This window comes from Cryptotermes secundus, unplaced genomic scaffold (assembly GCF_002891405.2).
Source record: "Cryptotermes secundus unplaced genomic scaffold, Csec_1.0 scaffold1044, whole genome shotgun sequence".
Taxonomy (NCBI): Eukaryota; Metazoa; Arthropoda; class Insecta; order Blattodea; family Kalotermitidae; genus Cryptotermes; species Cryptotermes secundus.
The window spans coordinates 1,989,894-2,005,101 of NW_019738363.1; the positions used below are offsets into that span (position 1 = coordinate 1,989,894).

General features: G+C 41.8%; 2 protein-coding genes across 3 annotated transcripts in view; both read left to right on the plus strand.

The window, feature by feature from the left end:
* LOC111870966 (UDP-glucuronosyltransferase 2A3) overlaps nt 1–2,239 on the plus strand; it is a 10,401-nt gene extending 8,162 nt beyond the window's left edge. For both annotated transcript variants that reach the window (XM_023863654.2, XM_023863653.2), the window contains exon 6: nt 1,373–2,239. In XM_023863654.2, coding sequence (XP_023719422.1) covers nt 1,373–1,655 — 283 coding nt within the window. In that variant the 3' untranslated portion in view covers nt 1,656–2,239. The remainder of the gene's footprint in view (nt 1–1,372) is intronic.
* Nucleotides 2,240–4,455: 2,216 nt separating this feature from the next.
* On the plus strand, nt 4,456–13,296 carry LOC111870965 (UDP-glucuronosyltransferase 2C1). The gene is made up of 6 exons (XM_023863652.2): nt 4,456–4,590; nt 6,103–6,294; nt 6,383–7,060; nt 8,234–8,456; nt 9,595–9,814; nt 10,691–13,296. The coding sequence occupies exons 1-6, from the start codon at nt 4,585–4,587 to the stop codon at nt 10,971–10,973; spliced, it is 1,602 nt and encodes a 533-aa protein (XP_023719420.1). The 5' UTR covers nt 4,456–4,584; the 3' UTR covers nt 10,974–13,296.
* The last annotated feature ends 1,912 nt before the right edge of the window (nt 13,297–15,208 follow it).

Sequence of the window (15,208 nt, forward strand, 5' to 3'; positions counted from 1 at the left end):
ATATATATAGCTACTGATAAAGTCGTAAAACAACCCACAAGTTATCCCCCCAAAATATCTCTTCTTACAGTGTAAAATTTCTGGCTCATTTCTGAATTCCACTTCACATATCTGCCTGTCAGTATCAATGTCTGTTGCAGCCTCCACGTAGCTAAGTTCTCAGAACTCGAACTCAGAACTGGAATGAGAAATTAACTTAACAACTGAAGTGTCCGCTTTCGAAAATATCGCCTTAAGAAATCAGTGATAACATAAATTTACACTTGTTCATGGTCATATGAGAGTGGAGGTATAGCTCCACGTATTCTTAACTTCAGCACTACGCTCAGCTGCTGTAACACCAGGAAAAGAACGCTTGTGCTGAGCCGCGTCCTCTGCTACCACTTGAGCCGNTAAGTTTAAGAACCTCGATCAAGGGGCTGGAAGCCCATGACGTCATACCGGAGCCACTGCATGGCTCAGTGCCCACACGAGATACATATAGGTCGCCTCCAGAACGGGTCTGAACGTTGCGAAAGAGAGAAAAGCTCTTCCCCCAGAGGAAATTAAACTCAGACTCATCGGTCGTCGAGTCCATAACAAATCATTCTACTGATCGGGTTATCTCCTAAGAATTTACCATGTATAAACATCCTTCAGTTAAAAGTCAAGAGACTTCTTGCGAAAGTAATTGCTTTGTCCTCGTCAGCATCCTCATGGCCTCCACTCTAACAGTCATTTTAGTCATACTTCTAGTCGACATACCTGAGATCATCACGCCTGAGGTCATGACACTGCCCGTCATCCGATTTTAATTTTCCCATCTGCAATAAACTTTTTGTATTACCTTACTTAATGAAGTCCAGATAGTAACAAACTCTTTATTCGGGATCTATTTTAATATAGCCCTCTCAGCTTCGCTTTCGGGTAAAGAATTACGTTTTCTGTTAGTCACCACTAACGAGTTCTACGTGTCCATCCCATCGCAACTTCCAGTAAATGCAGTTCTTCTAAGGAAAATTTCAATTTGTCACCACATTAAGTGAATATTAAACGAAGCGAATTGTGATTCACTGGCTATTAGGAATGTATAATCTTATGAGTTATACACAGTACCTATTGAATGTTGGCGGGAGATTGCAGCAAAAGTATATACTCCCATAAACACCGTAAAAATTGTAACGGTGCCGAAGACACACTCAACCGTGTATTGCTCTCACTGTCAGGAACAGTGTTACCTTCTGGGCCGAGCAGAACTGTACTTGCTCCTCACACCTTACTGGTTGCCTGACCTACCCTTCCAGCCTGAAGATGAAAAGCGTCATATCCCAGTCACCACTCTGAGGGCCTAAAACCCAACTACACGTAAATGCTCTCCTGTCTCTTCTTGCAGTTACCGAACCAACATGAGGAGGCTGTCCGCAGTGTTCAGGGATCAGCCCCAGACGCCCCTTGACCGCGCAGTGTACTGGACGGAGTACGTCATCAGACACAAGGGAGCTCCTCATCTCAGATCTGCAGCTGCTGATCTCTCCTGGTACCAGTACCTGCTGCTTGATGTGATACTGGTCCTCTCCACTGGCGCGCTGCTAGTCGTGCTTATCAGCTATCTAGCACTCAGGACACTGTACAGGATACTAACCAGGAAACCTACCAAAAAGGAAAAAACCAAATGATGAAACGTTATTTAATGACGAAATTTCTTATAACACGTAGGATTTGAGATTCTCAGAGCTGTGGTTATGAAGGGCTGCATCTTCTGGGGTACAACGCCATGTAGTCTGTCGACAGTCAAACCGACGTTTCGGAGGAACATGTCGCCTTCTTTTTCACGATTCAATAGTAAGCGAATCAAGAAACTCTTTCACGCTAGTTTCTTGCTTAACTTGCTTTCCAACTATGAAGACAGAGGCAACAAGTTCTTACGAAACGTCGGTCGATTATCAATGGAATGGACGGTATTATATCCAATAATGTAGAATTACTATTGAGGTAAGTTTCTACACACACACACACACATCATATTCATCACTTTGGGTGCTATTTGGGTTCGTACTGCAGTCGGGCTCACACATTAACAAACATGCGTTCACTGTTTTATGAATAATGGTGTCTCGAAGAGGACATACGCAACCGGAAACATGTCACCAGATCAATAATTTCTTTTTAGTTTAAAATATTTAAGGCTGATAAACATACTAGAATTAATACTCTCTAAAACTTTAGTATGTTAATAAAATGATTGAATTTTGGGGCATTATCCATCATCCCATTCTTTATTTTAAAATAGCGTTTCGAAGACTGGACACTTTATCTTCGTCCTAGGGTAAAATGTTCACTCAGTTGGGCCCAAGGTCCTATTTCCGGACACCAGAACCAACTCAAGACGGGACATATAGAGGGGTCAGCTAACAAACAAAATTAAAGGGGTCCCTGTGTTTAATTGAACACCGTGCCATGAACACCGATGGGTAAGTAGAGGTGTTGGTTCACACATTGCGACAGCACGTTAAGATATATGAGTACTGCGCGTGTTCTTACTGCTGCTACGAGAGTTAAGCAGACAACCCCCCCCCCCGAACTACAAGCAGTACCACTCAACACTAATGGAACTCCTGTTCTTATTACTGAAAAGTACTGACAAGTAACCACTGCAATCTGTAATGTTCTTGTCAGTAACAGAACTCTTATTACCTAGACTCGGTGCAAAACATTTCTGAACGTACTTCATACTTTGAGCATGCAGCCTTACAGAAGGGAGTTCCTGTCCTGTTTCCAGACATTAGTCCTCATCGTATGCTGGAAATAGAATATAACAGCACTGCAAGAAGTTCTGGGAAGAACTACTAGCCTATTTTCCTTTGAATGACACAGACTGGGCAGAAAACACACAGACGGCCCGTTGCCTAGCAACGATAAGGGGGACACACAGACAGCCAGATGATTTCATAATACTCTATTTATTTGTTCAAAATATGGAAAGTAGAGCAGTAATGATGACGTAACGATTTACGTCACTATTTGCAGCCTCAGTATGCTCAGTGTGCTATTGATAACGTGGCTACGAACCAGCGCCATAGGTAACTAATATATTCAGCTACCATTTTGTCAGAGTAGTATTACTCACAGCTACACGTACGCTCCTGATAAATAACCACTACACAGTCCTGTTCTGGGACGTGACGTAAGGTCACCGCATGACTCTTTATCATTGCCTGCTTGGCAACCTCACCACAATCTGTGAGCTGAGTGTCCTGAAATTGTGGGAGACTCGACGTCTCACAACCGTCTTGAACTCCACGGCCTCTTCCTGTTTATTTCTTTTTTTCCTTTTACCCGAAGATTCCTACTACATTCAACAAAGAGCGGAAAATTGCAATCATGCTAACACTGCAGGTACATATCAACATACGAAAGAGCGCTGCCTGGAAGAACCGGACGAGAAATACCACAGAAGGACGCGAAAAGAAGAACTCCTCAGGAAAGAGCAACATTTGTTATGAACGTGGGGTTCGAGGTTCTCAGGGGAGACAAGGAGAGGAAGACGCAGAAAGAGTGAGGACGCCTGCTACGATGCCTCTCCCATACCTGAGGGACAGACGCAGCAAATGTAGTCTTTTCTTTGCTTTGCGCTTGTGATCACATTTCTTTAGATGAATTCCTGTAGGTTTTGTATTTACAGATCATTTTTCAACTAGAAAATTATTTTCTTCTCTTTAAACATATAAATTTTCAGTATATATGTAAAAAGTAAGTAAAGTAAGGTAAAGGTATCCCTGTAACAGGCCATGGAGGCCCATGGGGTTGTGATATGTTGAGGCTCCCACATTTTCTAGACAATTGGCTCATAGATGGCGGTAAGGTTGTCAGCCTTACGCGCCGGCCACCCTTACCCCCAAGAATATTCCTGGTACTCATTTCTGTTACAGGTGAGTCGACCCCCTAGGCCCATACTGTGCCTGGAAGGATTAGGTCAGTTGAAAAAATCCACCTCATCGCGAACGATCCCACGACCTTCCGGCTTGTAGCATAGTGCCTCAACCAACTATGCTACCGAGTAATTTCTCAATCCCCCCCCCCTCAGATTATGCTTCTCTGAAAGTCAATACTGCGTGAAGTAAATTAACGGGGTGCCACAGGAAAGAAGTCGACACTCCGCCATTACTTGTATACCGTATCCTTCAGCTTTGTTGGGACAGAAAATAACATTTTACAATTTGAATTCTATCTCTATTTACAGTTAAACTTATTGATTTGTTGGGGTTTAACGTAAAGGCGTGAACTGCCGCTCGGACGCTGCTATCAGGAGTAGAAGAACACTGGTAAGTTAGGACTGTCGCGTGTTTTCAGCTGTGGCCTTGGAATATTAAAATGTATCCATTCATTTTTACCTACTTTTATCTGACATTTGTTATATAACATTTCTTGAACGTTATTAGTCACCATATCTCTGGGGTATACAGCCCTAATAGATATTTACTGACCTTCCTACTGCTGATATGGTGTTTTGCGAACCCTGGGAAGAAACGAAAAAAGAAAGCCAGTAATTTAGTGGACAACAGGACGTAATACGGGCAGCTTTCCCTTGCCATCTGCAAGCTTCTAATGCTCGTGAGTATTAATATTTTTTACAATCAAGGGTTAACATTTTGCAGTAATGGACGGTTTCGTCTGCCTCTGTATCTGTTTGCTGAATTACGCAGACATCATTCCAACTGCCCAGTTTACTTCAGCAAATATAGTGATTCGCTAGGAGTGAGGACGCCTGGAAGTTGATTTCCTGCTGAGGCAAGCAATGCTTGTTCCATTTGACACATGATGGGTCTCTCATGCAATGGGAACAGTACGTTCTTCCTCCGTGGTTATTGATAGATTTTCTCCAAATCTAGCATGCATATATATATATTTATTTATTTACAATTTCTTTATTAAAACCGTCACAACACAACACTATTAAGGTCAGTGCCTAGTCTGGCTCTGCTACATGTTTCGGCTATTAATAGCCATCATCAGGCAAATACATGCGTAAAAATATATATATACAGTAGAACTTGGTTATAACGTCATCAAAGGGACCTAAAAATAGTGTCGTTATAAACGAATGTCGTTGTAACCGAAATGGGCACTTCAACAGTAGCCGTATGTTAGTCACGTAAAAATCTACCAAAAACAGAGTTAAAATGTTGCATTTTTTAGTGAAATACGTAGTTAAGTACAGACTAACGTAACATTAACGTGGAATTGCCCAAATGTGTAATATCAAAGACATATTACAGCGCTTTTCACTGACAATACACACCGCACTAATACTGTATATTAAAGGTAGGCCTACTCACCAAATTACAGTAGATTACATCAAGTGTTGTGCCTTANTGTTGCTATAACCAAGTTTTACTGTATATACACCAAGGAACTGCAGTATTGATAAAATTGGATAAAATAATATTAATTATATTAAAATATTTCGCGTAAAAATAATAAATAAGATTATATAAAACAAAAGTTATAATATAAAACAAGAATAAAATTCTTCGAGTGATGCTTTACATCATCGATTCAGTCGTTGGTTTTTGTGATTTTGCTGTGTTCCCACGGACAAATTGAAGTATTCTATATTTTGTATATAATAAATTGTTTTGGAGGCTCGTGATGTAGATGTAGTAATATTAATGTTAATTATTTAGTCGGTGCCTCATCTTACAAAGTATTGTCAGTTCTGTGTGGAACGTAAACAACGACTCAAATATATAACACAACAGGATGCATGAAATGAAAACTATATATATTTATTTATTGGGGTCTAGAAAACCGAAATTAACGTCCGTGGGGATTCGTTGCGCTGACCATGAGACACCCTCTATCCGCTAAAGTTGGCACTAAATTCGCCGACAACAGGTGGTCGCTCGCTCGGAATAGTTAGTTTGTGGACTAAAACCACGGAGTTTGTACAACACAGGAAGGAATCTGCTATGATTCGTGTTCTAAGAGCTGTATGAAGCACAGATAGTATTAGCTTCCGAAAGAGCACTCCTCTCCATGGAATTGCTAGACAAGTCAATTCTTGGCATGCAATATTGAATTGTCTACGTGTATTTATACGTGCATTCTTCTTTTGTTTCTAAGGGAGCTGTGAGCATCAGGCCCGCTGAAATGCTTGGACCGCATGCCATACTGTTAATACCTCTGATGATTATATTTGCTAGGCAGGAGGCGGTGCAAAGTGAAAACATCTTGGCCCTGATTAACCTGGCGTCACCTAGTCATTACTTCTTTAACAGAGCTCTAACGCGCTCCCTTGCCGCTAGAGGCCACCAGGTATGTCTTCTTTACTCTTCCTTAATACTTGCAATATTGCAAATTTGTTATTTAAAAATGACACTGACTTTTTTTTGGCAATTTTCAGGTAACGGAGCTAGGTCGTGACACTGATAGAGGGCCTGTACCTAACCTGACGCTCATACCTCACGGAGGCTTCTACTCAGCTCTCGTGCCAGACTTCGACTTTGACAAAGATGCAAGTCAGTCAACATCGCAAACTATGGTCACTCTTGCTCATTTCGCGGCGATCAGTTGCGAAATGTTCCTTGAGTCACCAGCTGGGCAGAAGCTACTAAACTACCCCTATAATGAACCATTTGATCTCATCATTATAGAAGGGGGTTGGACCGAGTGCTTCTATGGATTTATCCCTAAGTTCGGTTCACCACCCGTTGTTGTACTCTCACCCTATGGCCTAACGCCATGGATCAGCTCTGCAACCGGCTTTCCCACCAACCCTTCGTACGAACCATTTAACTCATTGCCGTTCACAAGTCACATGACTTTCACACAGAGATTAATCAATTTCGTTACACATGTCGTCTTAAATACCATATACAAACAAATGAGTGTTCCGAAGTTAGAAGCCTTACGTAGAGAACATTTCAAAGAGACTGAGCCGTCTTTCTCCGACATCGAGAGGAACTTCAGCATATATCTAGTGAACATCTGTCTCGGACTGGACGACCCCCGGCCGCTACCCGCAAATGTAATTCCCGTCGGTGGGATGCACGTCAAAGAGAAGACCAACCCACTCCCAAAGGTAATAACAAAAATATATAGTATTCACTATTAATATTATTACCACCATCACTACTACCACTGCTTCGACTTGGAGAAGCAGGAGTAACTCGAGAAACGAGCAAGGTTCCTAGCCAATGTTACAGAGGTATTCTTCTCAGGAGGTACAGCAGTCGGAGCGTGATGCTGATCACGTTACCATTGCGAGTTCCCCCATTTTTCTTCATGTTACGACCCTCAGGCACAAGAAGGGCTTCACCCTTACGAATTTTTCTTCTTCTTCCCAATACTACTGCTGCTACTATTCATAATAATAATAATACGTCACGATAACAAAGTTAAGCATGTAAGCAATATGAGTCTCTTACAGTCCCTTACAATGAGTGCCGACTGGAGCCATACATTCTGGACCCAGTTTTCCAAAATGGAGACCGTGGAGACGAGTCATGGCGGTATGACAATTACGCGCAAGATGGCAGAAATGTCACTCTCTAATTCCAGAATAACGGTTGTACAGAAATATGTCTACACGTTATTTGAAGCGAATGTCAGTCCCATAATTATCATAAGTCGGATGGAGGGTAAACATATTTCTCTACTTCCGGTCTCAAGGGCTTGATGCACTGAGAGGCACAAAGGGTCACTCTATATTACTCGCCTATAAACCCAGGAATCACTAAATGATAAATGTCGAAAGCCATCATAGCTCAGAAAAATATTACACTTTCACTAATTGCTCGTTTTTGATACAGCCAATATTCATTTCTTATGTGAGGTTTGAGGTTCTGACGGCTGTTAACTATGATAATTATGTAGGATCTGAGATTCTCACTATATGAAGAGCTTTGTGGTCTAGGATATAACGAGATCAAGTCCGTTGAAATTCAACCGACTACACAGAGCTATATCCCAGAATAGAGAACTCTCTGTGGAGATCATAGTCTTCTGCGATGTAGCTCTGTGTAGTCTGACAGATATTTGCCAAAACTTCGGAGGACGTATCTCCGAAAACGCCCTATATATCTACCAGGCTACACGGCGTCAAATTAAAGAAACAGAAATTAAAATCGACATTTAAATTCTCCTTAGCGTTTATACCGTCATGTTCAACTGAACATACAATTCGTAATCATTTGAAACGAAATACTCACTGAAATTGATTTATTACAACGGTTACTCTTCTTGTGTGAATCAGGACCTCAAGCAATTTCTTGACGAGGCGAAGGAGGGCTTCATTTACTTCAGCATGGGCACAAATTTCAATGGCTCCAAGCTAAGGGAAGACAAACGAAAGGCGCTGATGAGCGCTTTCTCGGAGCTGCCGCAGAGGGTTGTGTGGAAGTTCGAAGCAAACAGCCCGCCGGAGACACCTCCCAACGTCTTGGTCAGCAAGTGGCTGCCACAGAGCGACATTCTCGGTAGGAGCAGAAAATTAAGCCCGTTGAGGCACGGTCCTTCTTGAGCAACTGCAGTCGCTCGGGTGGTCAAGACATTTCCCGCAATCTATTTTAGGAAACCAAAGGTTCATTAGCGTGTTCACAAGAGCCCCACACTGCCCGAAGGCATTCCGTAAACGAATTCCTCCATAATGAAGAAGACTCCTGGTTAGAGCGATGACATCAAGAGTTGTGACAACGGAGGGGCTTGTAGGAATGAGAAAGTCTCACAAAATATTTGTCGGAAAGCCAATAGGAAAGAGATCACATGTAGACTTAAACGTAGATTGAAGGGTTAAATGAAAATGAACCTTATGAACCTCGAATTGTTCTGACGATGGTCAGCAGCATTCGAAATTACTGGGTTTTGGACTCTGTTAATCCCTCTGTATCCTACGTAAAGAACACTAAGAAACAGAACGTCTCGAAAACTGCATCTTTATCCGTCCTCAGGTTAGGGGCTGGGAGATTCAGATTAATTTTTTAAACGACCCCAAAGAGTATGTGTCTCCCATTCTCTTACCTGATGACGGAAGCACATCCACTTTCCGGAAGGCTGTGTTTTCTAGTGTTCTATAAGACACCGGCCGAGTGACAAAGACCAAAATCTCTCTAATATCCAGTATTCGATTAGTGGGGGGTGGAGTTCTACTGGGTCCACTCGGCACGGCGGCTACTGATTGGCTTATTGTACCTGCCCCAGGTCATTATGATGATGGAGAATTTGGTGGAATGAAGATTGGCAGGAGAAACCTAAGTACTCCGAGAAAACCCGCCCCAGCGCCACTTTGTCCACCACAAATCCCACTTGCCCAGACCTGGGATCGAACACTGGCCGCCGCGGTGGGAAGCCAGCGACTAACAGCTTGATAATATCCAGTAGATTGGCTTGGCTCAAGATGGCTTCTAATTGCGACTTTTGTGATTGTGAAACTTCGGACTTCGCAAAATGGCGGAGAATTTCATGAGTAGCTGAGTGAATATTGGTATCTCAGAAAGGGATCTACTCCATGGGGTTAGGGTCAGATATCTTGCTCGTTCTGAATCTGTGTGTATAGGGACTTCTCCGCTATTTCTCTTCTCTCCGAACTGTAACGCACATGTTTCTAATGTGCAACAGCTCACCCAAACATCCGGATGTTCATCTCCCACTGCGGAAGACTGAGCACGATTGAAGCAGTGTATAGGGGCGTTCCAGTTGTGGGAGTACCCATCATGATAGATCAGACTTCTAATCTCCAGTTACTTATCTCCAAGAACGTGGCCGTGAAACTGGACTTCCTGACCCTGACGAAGGAGAGCGTCCTTGCAGCAGTGCGGGAAATTCTCGACAATGACAGGTAACGGGCGTGGCATGTCTGCGCAACTTTCTTGTGTGTGGAGAGTTGTGAGTGTCGGGCTGCATACCTGCTGAGTCAAAGGAAACAGAATAATGTGTGCATCCTTATGGGAGGAAAGCCCTCCATGGTGGAGTTCTTAGGTATGGCGACTTTACTTCTCGTCGTATGTCGAAAATCGACTTTATTTATTATCTAATGATAACATAACGATCTACGTCAATATCTGACGATGAAGCAACATAATTTTTTGGGGGGACACAGTATAATAGTTGTAAAATTATTTAGACTAACGTTTGCCTACCCACATTCATTGCTCAAAATTATAAATCAGAATTAGTCACTAGGTGCCTTGCCCACGCTTATAATTAAACATTTGGAGCCTGCTACACGTCTCTAAATTCTAAAACTCTGTAAGTACATTGTGAGATAGAAAACCTAGATTAATGGCCGCGGGATCCGTTGCGCTGACCACGTGACACCCTCTGTCCACAAAAGTTGGAACTAACTTCGCCGACAAGCGGCGTTCGCTCGGTCGGTATAGTTCGCTTGCGGAGTACAGGCCACAGAATTTTGTTTGTTTTGTTTCGTTTTTTTTTTTTTTGAGACTATAGACATGGTATTGCTCAAACTGTCACAGATTTAAGAAAGGAAGCCAACATCACTTTAGTCTTGTTCGATTTTAACCAAAAACCGGGACGTGTCCACAGTCTTAGCAGAACATTCCAGTATCAAATTTAATTAAAATCCATCCAGGAGTTCTCGAGCTAGACAAACTGGCAAAGAGGAGCTAATAGTCGCAGTTTTGCATATGTTCACTCCAAACACATCAGAGAGACTATTAAATAATATCTCTATATTCCTTCGTTCTTTCACCAGTTACCGAACCAACATGAGGAGGCTGTCCGCAGTGTTCAGGGATCAGCCCCAGACGCCCCTTGACCGCGCAGTGTACTGGACGGAGTACGTCATCAGACACAAGGGAGCTCCTCATCTCAGATCTGCAGCTGCTGATCTCTCCTGGTACCAGTACCTGCTGCTTGATGTGATACTGGTCTTCGCCACCGGCGCGCTGCTAGTCGTGCTCATCATCTATCTAGCAATCAGGACACTGTACAAGATACCAACTAGGAAACCTACCAAAAGAATAAAAACAAATTGACTGATTTCCAGCAAGAGCCAGTACATCATAACATGGGTTTTCAGTTGGGGCTTCATTTCCGATCGGACACTTGACCGGGATCAGAATAAAGAAATTCGATTTCAATGTGAACAAAATTTTCCGGGGAAAGCATATTTCCTCAGTACAGTTACTGTCGTCTCATGTTCGTGCTTAGTTTGTGAGTGGCTTTTGTGCTGTTGAGTAAGCACGCAAGAAGAAAATAATTTAATTGAATTAGCATTGATGTTACGTAATATTAAAGTAACTTTCGCAACGTACCGAGTCAGAGATGAGACATGAAACCTCCGCTCCAGCCACGGCAGCTAGTACTGGCCGACTGGCTTCTCTAGTCACCTCTTAACGGGGTATGCACTGAACCAAACATAAGAGTTCCTTTTATTGTATTTAAGCATCCTGTTGCATTAATATATCTACTGAACACACATATTTCCGTCTTAAATACAGCTTATAATCTGGTCACCTTTCTTCCTCAGGTGTCTTCTATCTTGCTAAAATTGTTGCAATGTACGTCAAAGTTAAGTATCGCGTGTGAACGCAATATTTCCTAATTAAAATGAATTAATCTTAATTAAATTTATTTAAAATTAATTAACATCCCAATGTTTTCCTTAGTGTTGTCGTCCATTTGACTGAAATATATAAATATTTATTTGCATTTATTCGCGTGCGTTCCCTTTGTGGTGTACGTACTATGCGTGCTACTTGTGCAGTTCGGAAGCCTGTGGATGTATTTACTGTCAGTTTTGTTATGTATGCTCCACTGGCTGCAGTTTCTTCCACACTGTCAGAATAGTTACATTGTTAATTGGTCTATGTACGTAGGGAATTCTGCGCAAATAAATCCAAAACGAGAGATATTCAAGCATATGTCTTTTGAAGGAATGGAAGACAACCACAAGGAAAACATTGGGGTGTTAATCAATTTAAACAATTTTATTTTAGGTCAATTTATTTCAATTAAGAAATATCTCGTTCACACGCCATACGAAAATTTGACATACAGTACAACAATTCTAACAAGATAGAAGATACATGAAGATGGGGGTATACAGTCGAAACATGTGGTAAGGAGGAAGGTTGACTAGAAGATAAGTAGTGCTTAATACGGAGACAGATCTGTAAAACAGAGTTTCTTTACCAGAACAAATGAATACTCCCAGTTTCAGAAACACAAGGTGCCTGTCTATATATGTTTCGGGTATCGTGAAAACAAAGCAATGCATAACGGTGAGTCGTGTCAGTCTGTTCGGGCATTTCATCTACAAATTATTCTATGTGAAATTCTCGTGAAATGATTTGACTTACATACTGTTCCAGTTCACGCCGAGTCACTTGAACTGTCAAATTACAAAATGTTCGAAAAGTTTCGTGCCTTAACATCTGAGATTTTAAACAAAATGCAGATCTCATTCAAATCCATAATTTCTATTTCGCACATTAATTAACATGGCGTTAAGTGGAACAGATTAACAAAAATAACAATAATACTTAGCTTCTTACGCAATCAGTTACTTTTACCGTGTCAGATTGCAGGTTTCTGGGTTGTGATACCGTGCGCTCAGCACACCCCGAAATGTCTGTTAACTGTCTTCACAGCAAACATACATAATCATGTTACTGCAATACTGAAAGTCCACTGACATAAGAAACTGTAAGACATTTTATAGTGAACTAAAAGCAAGTGCAACATACAGTTTGTTGCAACTGCGAGAATTTCATCAGAGCAATCTTAGCCTTATATACAGGTTCGGGATAAGCTTACAGACACTAAGCAGCAGTTTCGCTAAGAAGGGCCGAAATTCGGAAGATGATGCAAAAATAAAACTCCGTGTTATTACGAGCCGGGATAATGCAGTTGGTACAGCGACTGGCTACAGGCTTCATAGCAACGTGGTCGGGGTTCCAACTCCGAGTAGGATCAAGAATTTTCTCTTCTCCACGTCGTGGAGACCGGTTCTGGGGCCCACCCAACCCCCCTATCCAATAGGTATGGGGGGGGGGTCTTTCCCCGGGATTAAAGCAACAGGGTTGTTACCACTCAACTCCGGTTAATGCCACAGACAAGAAAACGTGGATCTACACGTCCTCTCCTCCTTACGCCTTCATGGCGTAGTGCTTAATTATTTATGCACAGGGACAACTCTACCTACCTTTTATGTAATTATTACAAGTGTGTGTTGTGCCGATAGTGTAGTTCAGAATAACCTGACCTCACAAACCGATCTCAGATTTTGAGAGGATACTGATAAAAAATACCAGACAGCAAGGGTCAAACGTAATAATAAGTTTTTTTATTGTGGAATTCTATTTTTGTTCTTCTTTGTAACCTTTGACCTTAAGCCTGCAGCGCGACAGAACATACGAGCTTAGGGAGGGAGGGGAGGTCTTCTACTTGCTGTGATAGATAAACAAACTGTGTCAAAAACTAAACAATGCATTTATGTTTACACAACTCGCTACATAATTTGGAAAATTGTTTTCTTCTTCCCCTTCCACTCACCCATATGTCTTCATGCCGCAGTGCTTGATTAAGCACAGCTAGTCATTTTGGAGCTCATTTTGAGTCGATTCGAAATAAAAACAACGTTCACAGATAAGAGTGCAGTGAGAATCACGGCAGGCGAAACTCTGTGTCGGCTTCAGTGAACAGAGCAATGAACCTTCAGGCTCCATACAATGCGAGCGTTTTTGAGCCACTGTATTTTTTTTATTGCTAGTGGGGTGGGACTAAGTCCCTTGTACTGCGGCCACTTCTGGCCTATTGTACTAGCCCCAGATGATAGGTGAGGGTGATTGTGGAGCAATTGGTGGAATGAAGATTGGCAGGGGAAACCGAAGTACTCGGAGAAAACCTGCCCCAGCGCCACTTTGTCCACCACAAATCCCACTTGACCAGACCCGAGATCGAACCCGGGCCGCCGCGAGAAGCCAGGGACTAACCGCTTGAGCTATGGCGCGGCCTTGAGCTACTGTAAGTAAGCTCCTCAATGTGGGCTACACCCCGTATAGTTAGTTTGCTGGAGCGAGGCAAACAGGAGAAACATTCAGCGGTCGGTCTACACTGATCATTATAAATAAGCGTACAACAAAGACAAAGAATTAAAAGTATTAGACGTCAGTGAGGAGACTGGTCTGCTGGAGTACAGAGAAAACTGAATTCATGTCATGTCACGTCATCAGAACGCAGGACAGAATCGTAACAGAATGATTGCCAACCAGCTCTTCGAAAATGTGGCATGGTTAAAATATTTTGGAACTATAATAATGATCAGAATTGCATTCATTAAAAAAATATGAACTTTCATTCAATTTTGAATCATTCGTCTTTCCGTTTTCTAACTATATGTAAAGATAGATATACAAAATTAAATACTGTTTTTAATGGGTGCGAAACTTGGTCACCCAATTTCTGGGAAAGACATGGATTGCGAATGCATGAAAATAGAGTGGGAAAGTGAATATCACAACATACAAAGGAGAATGTAACAGAAGAACTCTATAATGAGGTGGTTCATTATTTGTACTCATCGCTAAAAACCCCATCCTGGTATTCCTTTTATCACAGTGGCAGACGTGCGAAGTTGTTCATATAGGAGAAACAGAACTCTTGAAATTCCATTTAAGGACTGATTTATATAACATTGGTATATCAGCACAATTCAAAATATATTTAAGTGGGATCAATATGTGACGAATAGTTGTAATATCGTACTTAAATCTGAATTGTGATATATTTTAAAAATTTCTACAAATTGTGAAAGGGTTCCGTTTTCAGTTATGTGCGCAGTACAGTGTGAAAATTTGTAAAATCCTGGATAAAATGCGGAGAGTACGACACTGAGCTTGTCATCTTCTGCATATTTTGCCACTGAACAGAAAGATTAGAAGCCATTTCGTACAATTTTGCAGTAAATTGCAAATACGTTATAATATCTTCAAATAAGAATAAGCACGAACTTGATCAAACAGGATGGCATAACGCAGCGCTCTAGAGTTGTATTCCGAAAGTGACAAGTTCGAATCTCGGACGGGACAATAGCCATTCTGACCAAGTTTCTCGATAATTTTCTCAGTCACTCCAAGCAAATTCCGGGACAGTAGCTCGATCACGCTACCGCTGTTTCTTTCAAAACACTTCCCAATTCATTATTCTTCATTCATCCTAACATTCAATTAACGGTCAGATATATTAACAGCATTGTAAAACTAACCAC

Bases quoted from the DNA above. Each gene is read 5' to 3' on its own strand.
- LOC111870965 (XM_023863652.2), top strand. The intron at 8,457-9,594 runs GTAGGAGCAGAA...AATGTGCAACAG, and splicing joins GCCACAGAGCGACATTCTCG to CTCACCCAAACATCCGGATG. The intron at 9,815-10,690 runs GTAACGGGCGTG...TTCTTTCACCAG, and splicing joins GAAATTCTCGACAATGACAG to TTACCGAACCAACATGAGGA.